Source organism: Ranitomeya variabilis, chromosome 5 (assembly GCF_051348905.1).
Source record: "Ranitomeya variabilis isolate aRanVar5 chromosome 5, aRanVar5.hap1, whole genome shotgun sequence".
Classification (NCBI taxonomy): Eukaryota; Metazoa; Chordata; class Amphibia; order Anura; family Dendrobatidae; genus Ranitomeya; species Ranitomeya variabilis.
In genome coordinates this window covers 28,868,458-28,891,214 of record NC_135236.1, presented here as the reverse complement: position 1 = coordinate 28,891,214, position 22,757 = coordinate 28,868,458, and the positions used below count along the sequence as shown (strand labels likewise).

Genomic DNA, 22,757 nt, shown 5'->3' with positions numbered 1-22,757 from the left:
TTCCTTACGTTTTCTATTTGATTCATGACTGGTGATCAGCTCGGCCATTCTAGCAGCTTTATTTTCTTTCTCTAAAACCAAATGAGTTTTCTTGACTGTGTGACTGGGATCATTGTCTTGCTGAAGTGTCCACTCTCATTTCATAGTCATCGTCCTGAAATTGCAGATTTTTATCATGAACGGACAAATGTATCGAGACATTCATACTTCCTTCAATTATATGAAATTTGCTAGTGCCGTATGCTGAAAAACAGCTCCACTTCATGATGTTCCCACCTCCAAACTTCACTGTTGGTATGGTGTTTTTGGGGTGATATACAGTCCATTTTGGCCTCCAAACATTGTGTTATGGCATCCAGAGAGTTCAATTTTGCTCTCATCTGAACAGATCTTCTCTCAGTAATTCACAGACTTGTCTATATGTTGTTAGGCAAACTTTAAATGTCCTTGACCATGCTTTTTGTTTAGCAATAAAGTATTGCATGGGGAGCATGCATACAGGTCATGGAGGATGGAGGTTGTGTGGTGAGCATGCATAGAGGCCATGGAGGTTGTGTGGTGAGCGTGTATACAGGCTATAGAGTCATGCATGGTGAGTGTGCATGCAGGCCATGGAGGTTGAGTGCACTAATTATAGTTTTCTTTGAAACAATTTTACCTGCTGATTTCAGATCTGTCTATAGCTCTTCACAGGTGGTCATTGGGGCTCTTAGACAACCCTTCTAATTATTTTACTCCTCTGTCTGAAATCTTGGGGGGGAAGCAGCTGGCCCCCGCCGATATATGGTGAAATGATGTTCTTTCCATTTCCGGATTATGGTCTCAACAGTGCTCACTGGAACATTCAGCAGTTTAGAAAATTTTCTGTTGCCAATGTCATTATGTAATGCAACAATTACGGATCTACAAGCCTCTAAACATCATGGGTTCTATGTACATTGTAGATCTAAACGCTCATCCTTATTCTCCGCAGTAGATGGTTGACCTTCATATACATAAGATTAAGTACACATCTGAGAAGAACCTCTACGTCTCCATCTTCCATCAGAACTGAAGTCTAGCATGATGTCCTGTTACGCTGATGAAACATCGTGGTGCTCTTTACTCGGATTCTTCTTAATACACTGCTGCCATAAACTTATATGCTGTTAGCAGTTGACTTTTGCATAGGCCACAATCCTTACTTTTAGTTTTGCTTTTTTCCTAGACCTGTCCCATAATACATATAAAGAAACAGTATTACAAAAGTGAACAAAAGCTTGTAACTCCTCCACAATCCAGAGCAGGAACTGCTAGGTGGGGCAGATTCTTCCACAGGAACTCTGGGCTGGATGATGTCCTCCATGGCCACACCAGGATGCCAGTTCTGAGGGTGCGTCTACAACCCTCCATCTGTAGCTTTTGAGCGCCAGCACAAAACCATTCTGATCCCCCACCTGGAAGTGATCTCTGATGCTTAGCATCAGGTCATCTCCGCGCTCTGTAGCGACCGCGCCAAACTAGTCCGCACTTCCGAGAAGATACGCCCTGAAACTGATCACGAGAGGTGGCAAGTTCTCCTTCAATTGAAGTCTTCAAACAGAGGGTGGACAGACATCTGTCTGAGATGGTTTAGCAACTCCTGCATTTTGAGCACGGGCCGGACACGAGGACCCTGGAGGTCAAGTCCATCACTAACATTCTATGAAGCTCAATATTGGGTCAGTGTCCTCTCAGTCAGCGCATGCTCATCTCAAAGTAAGCAGATACTCACCATCCAATATTAGACCGAGAGACTCCCCAAGCCCATGCCTCTTTCCTTGCAGGGCATCAACACCCCACCATAAAGGAGCCCGCTTCCAACTCCAGCCTCGGTGATAGCTCTCGTTCTTACGGGAGCACCTGACCCAGGTTAATACTCTCCACGCCAGTCTTGAAATACTCTGTGCTGCTGAGAATAAATGAAAGGAAGTAGAAACCCAGTAGAACATTCCTATTAAAATCATAGATATTTTAATATACATCTGAACCCCGACCCAAACCCAGAGTCTCTCATCCTCTAAATATCCACTTTCCAGAGGATGTGTGCAGCTCTCCTTCCTACACATAGGGTGAATCCTGTCCATGAACGGCTGATGTGCTGAAGGTTCCAGAAATACACCCGCCACAAAAAGAAGCCAAGAACTGACCATGATCAAGTATGGAGGGAAGAAAACCCCCTCCTCCACCGCTGTAAACGGTACAAGAGGAACGAGGTCCTTACAGGACAACCACGGATGGAGTGTTCTCCGGTCTCCGATCGGCCACTACAAGGGCGCGGGAGACTCAGTTAAAGTTAAATTTGAAATGAAAGTTTCCTGAACTGAATGGGTTAAACTCAAAAGGCCATTGTTGGTGGTGTCCGGAGCCCTGCTGATTTTCAGGATCTAGTGGATCTTCTCCAGCATCGACCTTCTGACGCATTTCTGAAAATGTAATAGTGATTATATAAGGTTATATTCTCGTCCGAAAAGGCGCAATATTATAGTAGTTATATTCTTTTACATAGGAGCAGTATTATAGTAGTTATATTCTTGTACATAGGAGCAGTATTATAGTAGTTATATTCTTGTACATAGGGGCAGTATTATAGTAGTTATATTCTTTTACATAGGAGCAGTATTATAGTAGTTATATTCTTGTACATAGGGGCAGTATTATAGTAGTTATATTCTTGTACATAGGGGCAGTATTATAGTAGTTATATTCTTGTACATAGGGGCAGTATTATAGTAGTTATATTCTTGTACATAGGGGCAGTATTATAGTAGTTATATTCTTGTACATAGGGGCAGTATTATAGTAGTTATATTCTTGTACATAGGGGGCAGTATTATAGTAGTTATATTCTTGTACATAGGGGGCAGTATTATAGTAGTTATATTCTTGTACATAGGGGGCAGTATTATAGTAGTTATATTCTTGTACATAGGAGCAGTATTATAGTAGTTATATTCTTGTACATAGGGGCAGTATTATAGTAGTTATATTCTTGTACATAGGGGGCAGTATTATAGTAGTTATATTCTTGTACATAGGGGGCAGTATTATAGTAGTTATATTCTTGTACATAGGGGCAGTATTATAGTAGTTATAATCTTGTACATAGGAGCAGTATTATAGTAGTTATATTCTTGTACATAGGGGCAGTATTATAGTAGTTATAATCTTGTACATAGGAGTAGTATTATAGTAGTTATATTCTTGTACATAGGGGCAGTATTATAGTAGTTATAATCTTGTACATAGGAGTAGTATTATAGTAGTTATATTCTTGTACATAGGGAGCAGTATTATAGTAGTTATATTCTTGTACATAGGGGCAGTATTATAGTAGTTATAATCTTGTACAAAGGAGTAGTATTATAGTAGTTATATTCTTGTACATAGGGAGCAGTATTATAGTAGTTATATTCTTGTACATAGGGGCACTATTATAGTAGTTATATTCTTGTACATAGGGGCAGTATTATAGTAGTTATATTCTTGTACATAGGGGCAGTATTATAGTAGTTATATTCTTGTACATAGGGGGCAGTATTATAGTAGTTATATTCTTGTACATAGGGGCAGTATTATAGTAGTTATAATCTTGTACAAAGGAGTAGTATTATAGTAGTTATATTCTTGTACATAGGGAGCAGTATTATAGTAGTTATATTCTTGTACATAGGGGCACTATTATAGTAGTTATATTCTTGTACATAGGGGCACTATTATAGTAGTTATATTCTTGTACATAGGGGCAGTATTATAGTAGTTATATTCTTGTACATAGGGGGCAGTATTATAGTAGTTATATTCTTGTACATAGGGGCAGTATTATAGTAGTTATAATCTTGTACAAAGGAGTAGTATTATAGTAGTTATATTCTTGTACATAGGGGCAGTATTATAGTAGTTATATTCTTGTACATAGGGGGCAGTATTATAGTAGTTATATTCTTGTACATAGGGGCAGTATTATAGTAGTTATAATCTTGTACAAAGGAGTAGTATTATAGTAGTTATATTCTTGTACATAGGGAGCAGTATTATAGTAGTTATATTCTTGTACATAGGGGCACTATTATAGTAGTTATATTCTTGTACATAGGGGCAGTATTATAGTAGATATATTCTTGTACATAGGGGCAGTATTATAGTAGTTATATTCTTGTACATAGGGGCAGTATTATAGTAGTTATATTCTTGTACATAGGGGCAGTATTATAGTAGATATATTCTTGTACATAGAAGCAGTATTATAGTAGTTATATTCTTGTACATAGGGGCAGTATTATAGTAGTTATATTCTTGTACATAGGGGCAGTATTATAGTAGTTATATTCTTGTACATAGGAGCAGTATTATAGTAGTTATATTCTTGTACATAGGGACAGTATTATAGTAGTTATATTCTTTTACATAGGAGCAGTATTATAGTAGTTATATTCTTGTACATAGAGGCAGTATTATAGTAGTTATAGTCTTGTACATAGGGGCAGTATTATAGTAGTTATATTCTTGTATACAGGGGCAGTATTATAGTAGTTATATTCTTGTACATAGGAGCCGTATTATAGTAGTTATAGGCCATGTTCACACGTTCCTGATTTCCCTGCTGTTTTTTCTGCACTAAAAACCGCAGCTCTTGGAAGAAAACGCAGGTGCGGTTTTTGGTGCGTTTTTGGGTGCGTTTTTTTATGCGGTTTTTTGATGCGGTTTTTTATGCAGATTGTCTGTGTTTGACACAAATAAAGCTTTAACTTTAAGTGGGGAAAAAAAAAAAAAGAAATGATGTCATTTCCTTGTCCAACCCTTTTCTTCTTCCATCCTCCATTTTGGGACTAAACAATGAGTGGACGTGTTTTGAATGACAGCGCTCCACAGAGTGCTGAGCGTAGGCCAGATCACAGCCCGCGGATCCAGCTCTATCCAGCTATTTAAGTGCCACGTATTTAAGTGCCACGTATCACGTATTTTCACGTATTTAAGTGCAACGTAGTGCCACGTATCACGTATTTCAGTGCCACGTATTTCAGTGCCACGTATTCCAGTGCCACGTATCACGTATTTAAGTGCCACGTATTACAGTGCCACGTATTACAGTGCCACGTATTTCAGTGCCACGTATTTCAGTGCCACGTATTTCAGTGCCACGTATTTCAGTGCCACGTATCACGTATTTAAGGAGGCCCCGAAAAAAAAAGTGTTGGGGTCCCCCTATATTTTTAGGCCAGAAAGGCTACGCAGACAGCCGTGGGCTTATATTCATAGACTAGGAAAGGGGCCATGGATATTTGCCCCCCCGGCTACAAATATAAGCCCGCAGACGCCCTGGAAAAGGCGCATCAAAAAGATGCGCCAATTCCGGCACTTAGCCCCTCTCTTCCCACTCCCGTGTAGCGGTGGGATATGGGGTAATGAGGGGTTAATGCCACCTTGCTATTGTAAGGTGGCATTAAGCCCGGTTAATAATGGAGAGGCGTCAATAAGACGCCTATCCATTATTAATCCAATGAAAGGGTTAAAAAAACACCACAAACAATTATTTAAGCGCCACGTATCACGTATTTAAGTGCCACGTATCACGTATTTCAGTGCCACGTATTTCAGTGCCACGTATTTCAGTGCCACGTATTCCAGTGCCACGTATTCCAGTGCCACGTATCACGTATTTCAGTGCCACGTATTTAAGTGCAACGTATCACGTATTTCAGTGCCACGTATTTCAGTGCCACGTATTTCAGTGCCACGTATTTCAGTGCCACGTATTTCAGTGCCACGTATCACGTATTTCAGTGCCACGTATTTAAGTGCCACGTATCACGTATTTAAGGAGGCCCCGAAAAAAAAAGTGTTGGGGTCCCCCTATATTTTTTGGCCAGAAAGGCTACGCAGACAGCCGTGGGCTTATATTCATAGACTAGGAAAGGGGCCATGGATATTTGCCCCCCCGGCTACAAATATAAGCCCGCAGACGCCCCGGAAAAGGCGCATCAAAAAGATGCGCCAATTCCGGCACTTAGCCCCTCTCTTCCCACTCCCGTGTAGCGGTGGGATATGGGGTAATGAGGGGTTAATGCCACCTTGCTATTGTAAGGTGGCATTAAGCCCGGTTAATAATGGAGAGGCGTCAATAAGACGCCTATCCATTATTAAGCCAATGAAAGGGTTAAAAAAAACACCACAAACACTCGAAAAAAAATATTTTTATGAAATAAAGACACCCACTTTTTGACCATATTTTATTGTACGCTCAATCCGTCCTGAAGACCCTCGACCTGAAAAAGACGCAAAATAAAAAAACAAATTCATACTCCCTGGCCCTGTCCGCAGAAATCCATCGAGGGTCCCACGAAGATCTGCCATGGAGAACAGACACATCCAGAGATATGTCTGCTCTCCACGGCTGCAGCAACACACTGACAGGAGCCATAGTTCCTGTCGGTGTGTCACTGCGCATGCGTGAGCGAGTTTACCGGCGGTCATTGACCCCGGCACTCTCGCTTAACGGCAGTGCTGCGTGGGAAAGTTCAACGCAGCTGTACTGCCGTTAACCGAGACGCCGGAGTCATTGAACTCCGGAACAGTACGCGATACACTGCTAGGAGCTTCGCTCCTGGCAGTGTATCGCCGGAGAGCAGCCGATCGGCGTGGGACACTCGTTTTATGGATTCTGCGGACAGGGAGTATGAATTAGATTTTTTATTTTGGGATTTTTTCTAGGGGATCGAGGGCTTCGCCTACAAGTGTGCTGTTGGTGAGTATATACTGTGTTATATGTTGTATGTACTGTGTGTCATGTATGTGTATTGTGTGTGTTTTGTGTAACTTTACAACTGTGCTAAGTCGCCGGACACATGGACAACTCTCCCATCCTAATACCGGATGGGAGTAGTAGTCCCATACGGCGACTTAGCACAATGGTGGCACTAGCGTCGCATGGGGACACACACACACACACACACACACATACACCAAATCTATCAAACGGCCGACATCGATCCCCATGCGACGGTATGCCTCCATGTCTCTTCGGAACACACTTCCGCCCAAGCACTTCCGCCCGCTTCCCCGCACTTCCTGCTGCAGCGGTTTCTCCACCCATAACCGCAATAAAACCCGCAGATATATTTTTGATCTGCGGGTTTTACTGCGGGTTTGACCTCACAATGGAGGTCTATGGGTGCAGAACCGCTGCAGTTCCGCACAAAGAAGTGACATGGTCCTTCTTTTTTACCGCAGCTATTCAGCGCGGCTTTTTTAGTGAATTTCAGCATCATGTGCACAGCGGTTCCTGTTTTCCATAGGGTTACATTGTACTGTACCCTGCATGGAAAACAGCTGCGGACCCGCGGTAAAAAACGCATTGTGTGAACATGGCCATATTCTTGTACATGGGACAGTATTATAGTAGTTATATTCTCGTACATAGGAGCAGTATTACAGTAGTTATATTCTCGTACATAGGAGCAGTATTATAGGAGTTATATTCTTGTACATAGGGGCAGTATTATAGTAGATATATTCTTGTACATGGGACAGTATTATAGTAGTTATATTCTTGTACATAGGAGCAGTATTACAGTAGTTATATTCTCGTACATAGGAGCAGTATTATAGGAGTTATATTCTTGTACATAGGGGCAGTATTATAGTAGATATATTCTTGTACATGGGACAGTATTATAGTAGTTATATTCTTGCACATAGGGGACAGTATTATAGTAGATATATTCTTGCACATAGGGGCAGTATTATAGTAGTTATATTCTTGTACATAGGGGCAGTATTATAGTAGTTATATTCTTGTACATAGGGGCAGTATTATAGGGGCAGTATTATAGTAGTTATATTCTTGTACATAGGGGCAGTATTATAGTAGTTATATTATTGTACATAGGAGCAGTATTATAGTAGTTATATTCTTGTACATAGGGGCAGTATTATAGTAGTTATATTCTTGTACATAGGGGCAGTATTATAGTAGTTATATTCTTGTACATAGGAGCAGTATTATAGTAGTTATATTCTTGTACATAGGAGCAGTATTATAGTAGTTATATTCTTGTACATAGGGGCGGTATTATAGTAGTTATATTCTTGTACATATGAGCAGTATTATAGTAGTTATATTCTTGTACATAGGAGCAGTATTATAGTAGTTATATTCTTGTACATAGGGGCGGTATTATAGTAGTTATATTCTTGTACATATGAGCAGTATTATAGTAGATATATTCTTGTACATAGGGGCAGTATTATAGTAGTTATATTCTTGTACATAGGGGCAGTATTATAGGGGCAGTATTATAGTAGTTATATTCTTGTACATAGGGGCAGTATTATAGGGGCAGTATTATAGTAGTTATATTCTTGCACATAGGGGCAGTATTATAGTAGTTATATTCTTGTACATAGGAGCAGTATTATAGTAGTTATATTCTTGTACATAGGGGCAGTATTATAGTAGTTATATTCTTCTACATAGGGGCAGTATTATAGCAGTATAGCAGTTATATCCTTTTACATGGGAGGAGGCAGGATTATAGATTGTTAAAAAAAAACACAAAAAAACAAAACACTTACCCGGGTCTGTTAACACTTCTTTGGCTGCAGCAATATCAATGAATTTCTTTTCTGCTTCTTTTTTGTCCTCTTCTGACTGGAAGTTGTCTGGGTGCCATTGCTGTGCCAGCTTCCTGTAGGCTTTGATGACTTCCTGCTTGTTGGCATTTCTGTGAGGAGGTGGCCATACTGTCATTACCCCTCCCCCTGTATTGTTTAGGTCACCATTTATAGCATTCACCATTTACCTCTTGACACCTAAGATTTTATAGTAATCTCGCTTCCGGGATTGTTTCAGCAACTTCTGTGCCCTCTCCAGACCCTGATTTATCCCTTCATTTTCTCCATCCAGGTCCTTCGCTTGCTGAAAATCTTCCACCGCTGCGGAAACAGAAGGAGAGATGAGGTGACCAACAGACAAGTTGAGATGGGGCACTGGAAGAGACAAGGATATGAAGGGGAGAGGGGCAGAGCGAGCGAGGAGAGGGGCCGACGCAAAAGGGCATAAACATGAGATTGGCCAAAAAAAAAAAGGCGGGGGTGGCAAGTAAAGAGCAACAGAGGAAGAAGGAGATAGGTGGAGGGAGACAGGTTAACAGATATCAGAGAGGGAAGTATTAAGAATAGAAGTAGAGGACATCCTCTCCTGAGATCATCACGGCTCTGGACAGACCTTTCTCGTACTCCTCGTTCAGGATGTAAACCTCCGCCCGATCCTTCAGCACCTGAGAATTGTGGGGGTCTCTTTGCAGAGCTTCTGTACACACTTTGATGGCTGCGTCTATGTGCTGACTCTGGGGTATAAGGAGAACACAGAATTAGATCTTCTCATGGCCGCTTTGAGGAGGTGGATCATGGAGAGTGAGGCGTCTGTAGGACATGAGACGTGTGGTGGCCGCACCTTGGATAAGCAGTGACAGATCCGCTCCTTCGCTCTTTTCCTGTAAATTTCGACTTCCTGCTCTGTCTTTATTGCAGCTTCGAACTTCTCGATGGCGGCTTCATATCTGCAGACGAACATCCACCCTGATTATATATATAAAATGCAGAGTCCCAGTATATGGCGAGGGAGTGCGGGGACATGAGGTCAGCGGCACCATCAATCCTTCCCACCAGGAACTGGGCTGACACCCACCTCTGGTCGCGGACCATCTCCTCGGCTGCCTCCAGCTGTCGGGACAGCTTCTTCACATGTTTATAATGGGTGTGACAATCCTTATCGTCCTGGTCCAGCTTTAGACACTCGCGGACATGACTGCAGAGGACGAGCACACAGTGAGACGGCGGAGAGCGACGCTCAACATCCACCTCTAGGACAATACAAACAAATCAACAGACAGCCCTGGCACACCAGCCTGACCAAAGAACTGAGGCGAGCTTCCAGGGCTGCTGAGCGGAGATGTTAAAGATCCCACTCCAACGAGCACTTCATCGCATTCAAACAGTCCCTCACTACTTTCAAGGCCACACTCACCACAGCTAAACAAACCTACTTCTCATCTCTCATATCCTCCCTGTCTCACAACCCTAATCAGTTATTCAACACCTTCAACTCTCTCCTCCGTCCCCCAGCACCTCCTCCCTCCCCACTTATCTCTGCTGAAGACTTTGCCTCATTTATCAAGCAGAAGATTGATAACATCAGAGACAGTTTTAGTCAACAACCCCCAGAGCCCTTCCTCCCGACTTCCCAGCCCTCCACCTCCAAAACCAACTTCTCCACCAATATAGATCGACTCTCCAGATCGCATCTCACCACCTGTGCACTTGACCCGATCCCTTCCCACTTCATCCCAAACCTCACCACAGTCTTCATCCCAACCCTAACCCATCTCTTCAACCTATCACTAGCAACTGGTGTTTTTCCCTCAGCTTTAAACTTGCCTCAATCAACACCTACCCTCAAAAAGCCCTCTCTTGACCCATCCTCTGTATCTAGCTATCACCCTATATCACTTCTCCCTTATGCCTCAAAACTACTGGAACAACACGTCTACCTTGAACTGTCCTCCCATTTCTCTTCTTGCTCCCAATCTGGCTTCCGGTCACACCACTCTACTGAAACTGCCCTAACTAAAGTCACTAATGACCTATTAACCGCCAAGAGCAAGCGACACTACTCTATCCTCCTCGTCCTGGACCTGTCGGCTGCCTTTGACACAGTGGACCATTCCCTATTATTACAGACCCTCTCATCCCTTGACATCACAGACTTGGCCCTATCCTGGATGTCATCATACCTAACTGACCGGACATTCAGCGTCTCCCACTCACACACGACCTCCTCACCTCGCCCCCTATCTGTCGGAGTCCCGCAAGGTTCAGTCCTTGGGCCCCTGCTCTTCTCCATTTACACCTTCGGCCTCGGACAGCTCATAGAATCTCACGGCTTTCAGTATCACCTCTATGCTGATCTACATCTCTGTACCAGATATCACCTCCCTACTAACCAGAATCCCTCAATGTCTGTCCACTATTTCATCATCCTAAAACTTAACATGGACAAAACAGAATTCATCATCTTTCCCCCATCTCACGCGACCCCCCCAATGAACCTAACCATTACAGTAAACGGCTGCCCACTCTCCCCAGTCCCACAAGCTCGCTGCCTCGGGGTTATCCTTGACACTGATCTCTCCTTCAAACCACATATCCAAGCCCTTTCCACTTCCTGCTGACTTCAACTTAAAAATATTTCATGAATCTGTTCATTCCTCAACCAAGAATCTGCAAAAACCCTAGTCCATGCCCTCATCATCTCCCGCCTCGACTACTGTAACCTCCTGCTCTGTGGCCTCCCCTCTAACACTCTCGCACCCCTCCAATCTATTCTAAACTCTGCTGCCTGACTAATCCACCTGTCCTCCCGCTATTCACCGGCCTCTCCCCTCTGTCAATCCCTTCACTGGCTCCCCATTACCCAGAGACTCCAGTACAAAAGCCTAACCATGACGTACAAAGCCATCGACAACCTGTCTCCTCCATACATCTGTGACCTCGTCTCCCGGTACTTACCTACACGCAACCTCCGATCCTCACAAGATCTCCTTCTCTACTCCCCTCTTATCTCCTCTTCCCACAATCGCATACAATATTTCTCTCTCACATCACCCCTACTCTGGAACTCTCTACCACAACACATCAGACTCTCGCCTACCATCGAAATCTTCAAAAAGAACCTGAAGACCCACCTCTTCCGACAAGCCTACAACCGGCAGTAACCACCGATAAACCAACCGCTGCACGACCAGCTCTATCCTCACCTACTGTATCCTCACCCATCCCTTGTAGATTGTGAGCCCTCGCGGGCAGGGTCCTCTCTCCTCCTGTACCAGTTATGACTTGTATTGTTTAAGATTATTGTACTTGTTTTTATTATGTATACCCCTCCTCACTTGTAAAGCGCCATGGAAGAAGTGGCACTACAATAATAAATAATAATAATATGAGGGTGTCCGAGAGGGGAGACGTCACAGAAAAAACAGCAAATGGGGATATATGGAGATAAGTGACATCACACACAAACGTACGTGACACCATCAGGGCATCTGCCAGGTAAAGGGTAGGTTTCAGAAGAAGATCAGCTAGCAAAGCCTCTCACCCCGAGACAGCCGTCTACAAATGGAGAAGATTCTGGCTTCACTTTACATCCTAAATCTCTATAAAAGGGTCAACAGTAAGTTCTAGAAGTTACACCTCCAGTAAGGGGCACCGAGGACTCTGTTCTCTAACCTCACACCTGTGGAGAGGTGACATCACCCTACAGTAAACACACGACCTCACACCTGTGGAGAGGAGACATCACCCTACAGCAAACACAGGACCTCACACCTGTGGAGAGAAGACATCACCCTACAGCAAACACACGACCTCACACCTGTGGAGAGGTGACATCACCCTACAGTAAACACACGACCTCACACCTGTGGAGAGGAGACATCACCCTACAGCAAACACACCACGTCACACCTGTGGAGAGAAGACATCACCCTACAGCAAACACACGACCTCACACCTGTGGAGAGGAGACATCACCCTACTGTAAACACACGGCCTCACACCTGTGGAGAGGAGACATCACCCTACAGTAAGCACACGACCTCACACCTGTGGAGAGGGGACATCACCCTACAGTAAGCACACCACGTCACACCTGTGGAGAGAAGACATCACCCTACAGCAAACACACGACCTCACACCTGTGGAGAGGAGACATCACCCTACAGTAAACACAGGACCTCACACCTGTGGAGAGGAGACATCACCCTACAGTAAGCACACCACGTCACACCTGTGGAGAGAAGACATCACCCTACAGCAAACACGACCTCACACCTGTGGAGAGGAGACATCACCCTACAGTAAACACAGGACCTCACACCTGTGGAGAGGAGACATCACCCTACAGTAAACACACGACCTCACACCTGTGGAGAGGAGACATCACCCTACAGTAAACACACGACCTCACACCTGTGGAGGGGAGACATCACCCTACAGTAAACACACGACCTCACACCTGTGGAGAGGAGACATCACCCTACAGCAAACACACGGCCTCACACCTGTGGAGAGGTGACATCACCCTACAGCAAACACACGGCCTCACACCTGTGGAGAGGTGACATCACCCTACAGCAAACACACGGCCTCACACCTGTGGAGAGGAGACATCATCCTACAGCAAACACACCACCTCACACCTGTGGAGAGGAGACATCACCCTACAGTAAGCACACGGCCTCACACCTGTGGAGAGGAGACATCACCCTACAGCAAACACACGACCTCACACCTGTGGAGAGGTGACATCACCCTACAGTAAACACACGGCCTCACACCTGTGGAGAGGACACATCACCCTACAGTAAACACAGGACCTCACACCTGTGGAGAGAAGACATCACCCTACAGTAAGCACACGACCTCACACCTGTGGAGAGGAGACATCACCCTACAGCAACACACACGACCTCACACCTGTGGAGAGGAGACATCACCCTACAGTAAACACACGGCCTCACACCTGTGGAGAGGAGACATCACCCTACAGTAAGCACACGACCTCACACCTGTGGAGAGGAGACATCACCCTACAGCAAACACACGACCTCACACCTGTGGAGAGGTGACATCACCCTACAGTAAACACACGGCCTCACACCTGTGGAGAGGACACATCACCCTACAGTAAACACAGGACCTCACACCTGTGGAGAGAAGACATCACCCTACAGTAAGCACACGGCCTCACACCTGTGGAGAGGAGACATCACCCTACAGCAAACACACCACCTCACACCTGTGGAGAGGAGACATCACCCTACAGCAAACACACGATCTCACATCTGTGGAGAGGAGACATCACCCTACAGTAAACACACGGCCTCACACCTGTGGAGAGGAGACATCACCCTACAGTAAGCACACGACCTCACACCTGTGGAGAGGAGACATCACCCTACAGTAAACACACGGCCTCACACCTGTGGAGAGGAGACATCACCCTACAGTAAGCACACGACCTCACACCTGTGGAGAGGGGACATCACCCTACAGTAAACACACGACCTCACACCTGTGGAGGGGAGACATCACCCTACAGCAAACACACGACCTCACACCTGTGGAGAGGAGACCTCACCCTACAGTAAACACACGACCTCACACCTGTGGAGAGGAGACATCACCCTACAGTAAGCACACGACCTCACACCTGTGGAGAGGGGACATCACCCTACAGTAAACACACGACCTCACACCTGTGGAGGGGAGACATCACCCTACAGCAAACACACGACCTCACACCTGTGGAGAGGAGACATCACCCTACTGTAAACACACGACCTCACACCTGTGGAGAGGAGACATCACCCTACAGCAAACACACGACCTCACACCTGTGGAGAGGAGACATCACCCTACAGTAAACACAGGACCTCACACCTGTGGAGAGGAGACATCACCCTACAGTAAGCACACGACCTCACACCTGTGGAGAGGAGACATCACCCTACAGCAAACACACGACCTCACACCTGTGGAGAGGAGACATCACCCTACAGTAAACACACGACCTCACACCTGTGGAGAGGAGACCTCACCCTACAGTAAACACACGACCTCACACCTGTGGAGAGGAGACATCACCCTACAGCAAACACACGACCTCACACCTGTGGAGAGGAGACATCACCCTACAGTGAACACACGGCCTCACACCTGTGGAGAGGAGACATCACCCTACAGCAAACACAGGGCCTCACACCTGTGGAGAGGAGACATCACCCTACAGTAAACACACCACCTCACACCTGTGGAGAGGAGACATCACCCTACAGTAAACACAGGACCTCACACCTGTGGAGAGGGGACATCACCCTACAGCAAACACACGACCTCACACCTGTGGAGGGGAGACATCACCCTACAGCAAACACACGACCTCACACCTGTGGAGAGGAGACATCACCCTACTGTAAACACACGGCCTCACACCTGTGGAGGGGAGACATCACCCTACAGTAAACACACGACCTCACACCTGTGGAGAGGGGACATCACCCTACAGTAAGCACACGACCTCACACCTGTGGAGAGACATCACCCTACAGTAAACACACGACCTCACACCTGTGGAGAGGAGACATCACCCTACAGTAAGCACACGACCTCACACCTGTGGAGAGGGGACATCACCCTACAGCAAACACACGACCTCACACCTGTGGAGAGGAGACATCACCCTACAGTAAACACACGACCTCACACCTGTGGAGAGGAGACATCACCCTACTGTAAACACACGGCCTCACACCTGTGGAGAGGGGACATCACCCTACAGTAAGCACACGACCTCACACCTGTGGAGAGACATCACCCTACAGTAAACACACGACCTCACACCTGTGGAGAGGAGACATCACCCTACAGTAAGCACACGACCTCACACCTGTGGAGAGGGGACATCACCCTACAGTAAACACACGACCTCACACCTGTGGAGAGGAGACATCACCCTACAGTAAACACACGACCTCACACCTGTGGAGAGGGGACATCACCCTACAGTAAGCACACGACCTCACACCTGTGGAGAGACATCACCCTACAGTAAACACACGACCTCACACCTGTGGAGAGGAGACATCACCCTACAGTAAGCACACGACCTCACACCTGTGGAGAGGGGACATCACCCTACAGTAAACACACGACCTCACACCTGTGGAGGGGAGACATCACCCTACAGCAAACACACGACCTCACACCTGTGGAGAGGAGACATCACCCTACTGTAAACACACGACCTCACACCTGTGGAGAGGAGACATCACCCTACAGTAAACACACGACCTCACACCTGTGGAGAGGAGACATCACCCTACAGTAAACACACGACCTCACACCTGTGGAGAGGAGACATCACCCTACAGTAAACACACGACCTCACACCTGTGGAGGGGAGACATCACCCTACAGCAAACACAGGACCTCACACCTGTGGAGAGGGGACATCACCCTACAGTAAACACACGGCCTCACACCTGTGGAGAGGAGACATCACCCTACAGTAAACACACGACCTCACACCTGTGGAGAGGAGACCTCACCCTACAGTAAGCACACGGCCTCACACCTGTGGAGAGGGGACATCACCCTACAGTAAGCACACGACCTCACACCTGTGGAGAGGAGACATCACCCTACAGTAAACACACGACATCACGACACTCAGGGTCACATGATATCACCCCCTTCTCCCTTCCCCACCTCAGGCTCTCCTCGTGGTCGCCCATGATGAAGTAGAGCGTGCTGAGCTTCAGGTAGGCAGCTCGGTTGTCGTTGCGGAGCTTGGTGGTGGGCTTCAGGTCCTGGATGGCCTTCATCACCTCACCATTGTGCAGGTAACACTCGGAGCGCAGCTCCCGCATACTGGGATCCCAGGGGGAATACTGGAAGACCAAGGACAGTTACCAGTAAGGCACGGAGGACCCCCCTGAGTCATAGATGTGTGGACCCCACAGATGCGTTACCTCGACCACCCTGTCCAGCCAGCTGACAGCCCCCACGTAATCCTCCTGGTTATAGGTCCCCCAGGCCGCGTCCCGGAGAATCTCCACCTCCTGGGCTCGCTCCAGCTGACTCTTGGCTTCTTCATTGGAGGGGCTGCTCGCCAGCTACCGGGAAGAGGCAATATGGCATCAGAACCCTAACAGGGTGGTCCGGGACATCTGTGCCATCATACACGCCAGCCACTGCTGCAAGAGCTGAAACCAGACGGCATCCATCTACAGCAGGTTCATATAGGGGGCATGGTGGGCACACTAGGCACGGCGCAGTCATCTCATGTACAGAAATATAACCAACGACTGCAGCTCTAGATGTGAACGGAGCCGAGCTGAGGAAGCGCTTTGCACAGCAGAATTGTGACCGCAGCGCTGACTATAAAGGCATAGCTTACACAGCAGAATAGTGATTACAGCTCTGGGAGAGATTATTACGATCTAAAAGCCGAATTTAGACAGCAGCTCCAGGTGTATAAAATGCTGCACACAGATATTGTGTCAATGTAACAGAATTGGGATTTCAGCTCTGGGAGTGATACGAGTCTCAGTGCTGCTGTAGATGTAGCACGTGCACCAGGATAACGCCACATCTCCCACAATGCAATGCACATGACTGAACACAGGAGGGCGCACTCACCACGGCCTGGAAATCTTCTTTGGCTTCGTTTGTGTCCCCCTGCTTCAGGAAGATGTTCCCACGCTGCAGTCTGGCCTGCAGGACAAGAGTCGAGGGGTCAGACATCAAGTAGCCGCCTCTGCAGCGCTGCTATAGGCAGGGAGAGGTACAGCAGCCCTGGAGGACTAACCCCTTAATATAGGGAAGAGGGCCCCAGCAGCGAGGAGACACTTACGGTCAGGAAGTCCGGCTTCAGCTCAATGGCTTTGCTGAGATCTGGCAGCGCCAACTTAAACTTCCCCATGGCCAGGTAAACCGTGGCTCGCTTGTAATAGGTCAGGTAGTTTTTGGGGTCCCCATCTGCAACAGAAAGATATAGTCATGGGACAACAGGTCACCGAGGAGGACAGACCCCTGGGGGGGGGGGGGGGGGGGACGAACAGCAGGTCACCGAGGAGGACAGACCCCCGGGGGACGGACAGCAGAATTTATGGTGAATGCAGCTTGTGATGCGACTCCAGTACAAAACATAAAAGAGGCTTAAATGTGACTGCAGCTCTGGATGTGACTAAAGTATATAATATATAAAGGCAGAATTGTGATTGCAGCTCTAGATGTGATCAGACATGAGACATGACAACAGAACTGTGTCCGCAGCTTTGGGTGTGAGTGTAGTCTTAGTACAATGCTGCGCTCCCATCACCGGGGATGTTAGGAGTGATTGTCCCTGTAGTTTCCTTCCCCGTGTCAGCACAGAGCTCTCCCCTGCAGGGAGCGGAGCTCTGCCGCCATCACCTGTCACTGCACCATCAGTGTGAGATGTGCTGCCCTCTGGTGTGCAGTCCGTGCCCTGCAGCAGCCTCAGTCACAACCTGTGAATACATATATACACGCCCGTACACTCACCTACAGCAGCGTGGTAATGAGACAGCGCCTCTGCCAGTTGTCCTGCAGCCAAGAGCTTCCGGCCCGTCTCCAGGTGACTCTCCACCTCCGCCAGCCCGGCAGCCAGTGACCCTGTGGTGATCAGGACAGGCAGTGTCACCACTGGGGACGCCGAAAACCCACACTGACCCCGGGGGACGCTGCAGCCAGGAGAAGCCCACACTGACCCCGGGGGGACGCTGCAGCCAGGAGAGGCCCACACTGACCCCGGGGGGACGCTGCAACCAGGAGAGGCCCACACTGACCCCGGGGGGACGCTGCAGCCAGGAGAGGCCCACACTGACCCCGGGGGGACGCTGCAACCAGGAGAGGCCCACACTGACCCCGGGGGACGCTGCAGCCAGGAGAAGCCCACACTGACCCCGGGGGGACGCTGCAGCCAGGAGAGGCCCACACTGACCCCGGGGAGACGCTGCAGCCAGGAGAGGCCCACACTGACCCCGGGGGGACGCTGCAGCCAGGAGAGGCCCACACTGACCCCGGGGGGACGCTGCAGCCAGGAGAGGCCCACACTGACCCCGGGGGACGCTGCAGCCAGGAGAAGCCCACACTGACCCCGGGGGGACGCTGCACCCAGGAGAAGCCCACACTGACCCCGGGGGGACGCTGCAGCCAGGAGAAGCCCACACTGACCCCGGGGGGACGCTGCACCCAGGAGAAGCCCACACTGACCCCGGGGGGACGCTGCAGCCAGGAGAGGCCCACACTGACCCCGGGGGGACGCTGCAGCCAGGAGAGGCCCACACTGACCCCGGGGGGACGCTGCAGCCAGGAGAAGCCCACACTGACCCCGGGGGGACGCTGCAGCCAGGAGAGGCCGGCACTGACCCCGGGGGGACGCTGCAGCCAGGAGAGGCCCACACTGACCCCGGGGGGACGCTGCAGCCAGGAGAGGCCCACACTGACCCCGGGGACTATGGGGCCGTCGTCCATCTATCACGGGTCCCTATGACAACTCTGCAGGCACCGCAGCCTTATGGCGGTCCAGGAGGAGTTGTCAGGGGGCCCAGAACTCACCGTCCAGCCGCAGGTCCAGGAAGACGCAGAGGAGGGACAGGGAGGACAGGACCCCGCTCACACCGCGCCGCGCTCTCTCCATGGCCGCGCTCTGCTGCACCTGCGGGGACACAGACGTCACCGACCGCGGAGCCCGGGCTGCGGAGTGCAGCTCTGGAGGAGACGCCGCACTCTGCCTGCAGCTCCGCCGTCACCCCGCAGCGCTGCACATCCCCTGCACACACCGACACTGCGGCACTTCCGCTTCCGGCTGTCACACAGCCGCATCTGACAACCACTCCAGGAGCCGCATCCGGGAGCGCAGCGCGGACCAATCACTGGCAAGTATGAGATAGCGTGGGGGGCGCTAATTGGTCCGAAGCTGTGAAGCCGCATGACGTCATCACCGCGCCTCCTTTCCTTTACTCCCACTTTCACTTCTCTTGTATCCTTGGTGATGATTAGCAGCGCCCTGTGATTGGTGGATCGGTATTTAAGACTCCACCTCTCCTCATTTTTATTGGATATTGACGCTTCGCATGGATGAGCGTCTTTGCCACCTGCTGGATTGTTATTGGTCACTTTTTTTTATGTAAATCAATCTCACCGCCCACTTTTTCAAACTCTTGCTTTGATTGGTCCAATTGACAGCGGCGTATAGCATCACGTGATTGCGTCTGAGTAATAACACAGCGCCACCTGGAGGACAGTGGAAATAATACAAGCGTACGTTTGAATACACTGATAATGCAGTAGTATGATGATTCTGCGCCGCCTGGTGGACGATGCAGACAATACAAGTGTATGGATGACGCCGCGCCTCCTGGTGGACGATGCAGACGATACAAGTGTATGGATGACGCCGCGCCTCCTGGTGGACGATGCAGACGATACAAGTGTATGGTTGACGCTGCGCCTCCCCCTGGTGGACAATGCAGATAATACAAGTGTATGGTTGACGCTGCGCCTCCCCCTGGTGGACAATGCAGATAATACAAGTGTATGGTTGACGCTGCGCCTCCTGGTGGACACTGTAGACAATACAAGTGTATGGATGACGCTGCGCCTCCTGGTGGACACTGTAGACAATACAAGTGTATGGATGACGCTGCGCCTCCTGGTGGACAGTGCAGGTAATACAGCTGTAAAATATAATGTATTGATTGTGCAGCTGTATGATGACACAGCGCCTCCTGGAGGATGATGGTGGTAATACACAATAATGCATTATTTGTAGGAATCAGAGAAATTGATTTATTGCTAGCAAAATAAAAAAAAGGCGAATTGTGCAGCGTATTTATCGCAGGGCGGGGAGGCTTAACCCTTTAACTACACTGCTAATTTTAATTCTTGTGCTTTCATTTTTTTCTTCCTACGTTCATAACTTGCTTCTTGTTCCGTGCACGTAATACACTACCGCGACGCGCGTTTTGCGGGACCAGTTGCGGCTTTGGAGGTCATCATTCACTTTACCTTGTAATGTGCTGAAAAAAGGGAAATAATGGGGAAACAGTAAAAATAATCACAATTTCTCTTGTTTTTATGATGTTGATTTCTGGTAAAAATGACCCAGAAACGTGATAATTCAGGTCAGTGCGATCACAGCGATAACAAACTTGTGCAGGTTTTTTTTTTCTTTTAACTTTAATGATGAAAAAAAATTCAATTTTTCTTTTATTTTGTTTATTTCGTCATTTTTTTCCCCGAGAAACGGTAAATATGGCATTTCCATTTTTTTCTTTTTATGGGGTTACACGGATACGACAATACCAAATAAACTTATTTTTTTATTTTTCCTATCCTTTTATTTTCATGGGTGGGATATTTAAATTTTATTTTTTTGTAATTTAGTATTTTTTTAAAAACGTTTTTTTTTTGTTTGTTTCCGTACCATATGCTGCAATAGTACAGTAATGCTGGGTGTCTGTTAGGGCTTACCGGGTGAGTCAGGATGGACACACGGACACAGGTGAAATGGCGAGGGCTTGGACTATAAGTTATGCTGGACGACTGACAAACAAGCCAAAAAGGAGACAGTGCAAGCTACTGAGCCAGGGGGGCAGATGAAGAGGAAAATGGCAGCTCTGCAGTAGGAATCAGATGTAGTTAGCAGAATCCACAGCAGATTGGAACATAATATAAACCATCTCTTATAACATTTTGTGATGCTTATAGCAAACGATGGGTTAACTTGCAGGTCACAGAAGCAGCAGATGCAAGTTATAGAATCCACAGCAGACTGCAATGTAATGTAAACTGTCTCTAATGACATTTTGTGATGCTTACAGCAAACAATGGGTTACCAGCCAGATATGTGGAACACATGGACAGCAGATTGCAAATTAATGTGAACAGACGCCAGTAACTGTTGGTGATGCTTGTAGCAAAAGATGGGTTACCCAGCAGATCACAGAAGCAGCAGATGCAATTCATAGAATTCACAACAGATTGCACTGTAATGTAAACATTATCTAATAACATTTTGTGATTCTTATAGCAAACGATGGGTTAGCCAGCTGGCCTTGTGTAACAGTAGGTGCGTTATAAAATAGAAAGCAGATTGAAATGTAATATGATCAGTGTCTAATAACAGTTCATAATGCTTAGAGCAAACAATAAATTGATCAGCAGGTCACAGGAACTGGGCTCTGAGAAGAATGCTTGGCCTCCACTCCATTCATAGTCTATGGGATGGATAGAGCTAGCCGAGCATGCGCACCTCCTCTCCATTCATTGTCTATGGGATGGATAGAGCTAGCCGAGCATGCGCACCTCCTCTCCATTCCTGATGAGGCTGCAGAGTGCAGTTCTCGGGATCCCTGGGGGGTTCCCAGCGGTCTGATTCCCAGCAGTCAGCAAGTTATTCCCTATCCCTTAGTTGGAACATAGCTTGATTTTTTTGGGCACTGATGGGAGCGATTCATTCAGTATAGTACTACAATTCAGTCTTTCTCTGAGGTAATTGTTGTGAATTTGCCACATTCTGCTGGGACCTGTGGTACATCTGAGATTAGAAGATTGCGGCCATTAGCTGAGCACAGGTTTTAGTTAAATCCTCACTTTCCTGAGTTAACAGGTTTCTTGTGGCATGGAAGGTTTAGAGTTCAATGGAGTTCTCTTTACCAGGTAAGGCACACACATGCAATACATTCTGAATCCAGGCCAGGAGGGGGAGCTCAAGACCCGGATTCAGGGGAGATTCCCTGAGCTATATGTATCCTGACCTGGAGGAGGAGCTAGTCAGTTGGTCCAGGGAGACCAAAGGGACAGGACAGTGGTTCAGAGACAATGAAGTAGAAGGAAGTCTGGAACTGAGAGCAGACAGAGAGGCCCGGCAGCCACGAGGGAGCTGCAGCCTCTGGAAGGAGAAAGACCTGAGGGGTTGAATGTGGAGGAGCCAGAAGGGAAGGAGCAAAGGAGAGGAACAGGGCTCAGAGGGGAACTGTGACTGGGCACCCTCAGAGCCATAGCCCAGAAGCCGGGTACCAGGAGCCCGAGGCCTTAGTGGAACTGTACGACACTTGGCAGAACCGGAGGGCATAAGATCATACAGACATTGC

At 47.7% G+C, this 22,757-nt stretch overlaps 1 protein-coding gene across 1 annotated transcript; it reads right to left on the bottom strand.

Annotated features, from left to right (window-relative positions):
* Positions 1–1,969: 1,969 nt before the first annotated feature.
* LOC143774215 (dnaJ homolog subfamily C member 3-like) lies at positions 1,970–19,498 on the bottom strand. Its single transcript, XM_077261596.1, has 12 exons — positions 19,219–19,498; positions 18,163–18,273; positions 17,492–17,616; positions 17,278–17,352; positions 16,608–16,751; positions 16,345–16,526; positions 9,707–9,826; positions 9,473–9,578; positions 9,245–9,365; positions 8,820–8,952; positions 8,593–8,741; positions 1,970–2,444 (listed from the first exon to the last, which is right to left on the bottom strand). Exons 1-12 carry the CDS (start codon positions 19,298–19,300, stop codon positions 2,305–2,307), a joined length of 1,488 nt encoding a protein of 495 aa, XP_077117711.1. The 5' UTR covers positions 19,301–19,498; the 3' UTR covers positions 1,970–2,304.
* Between the last annotated feature and the right edge of the window lie 3,259 nt (positions 19,499–22,757).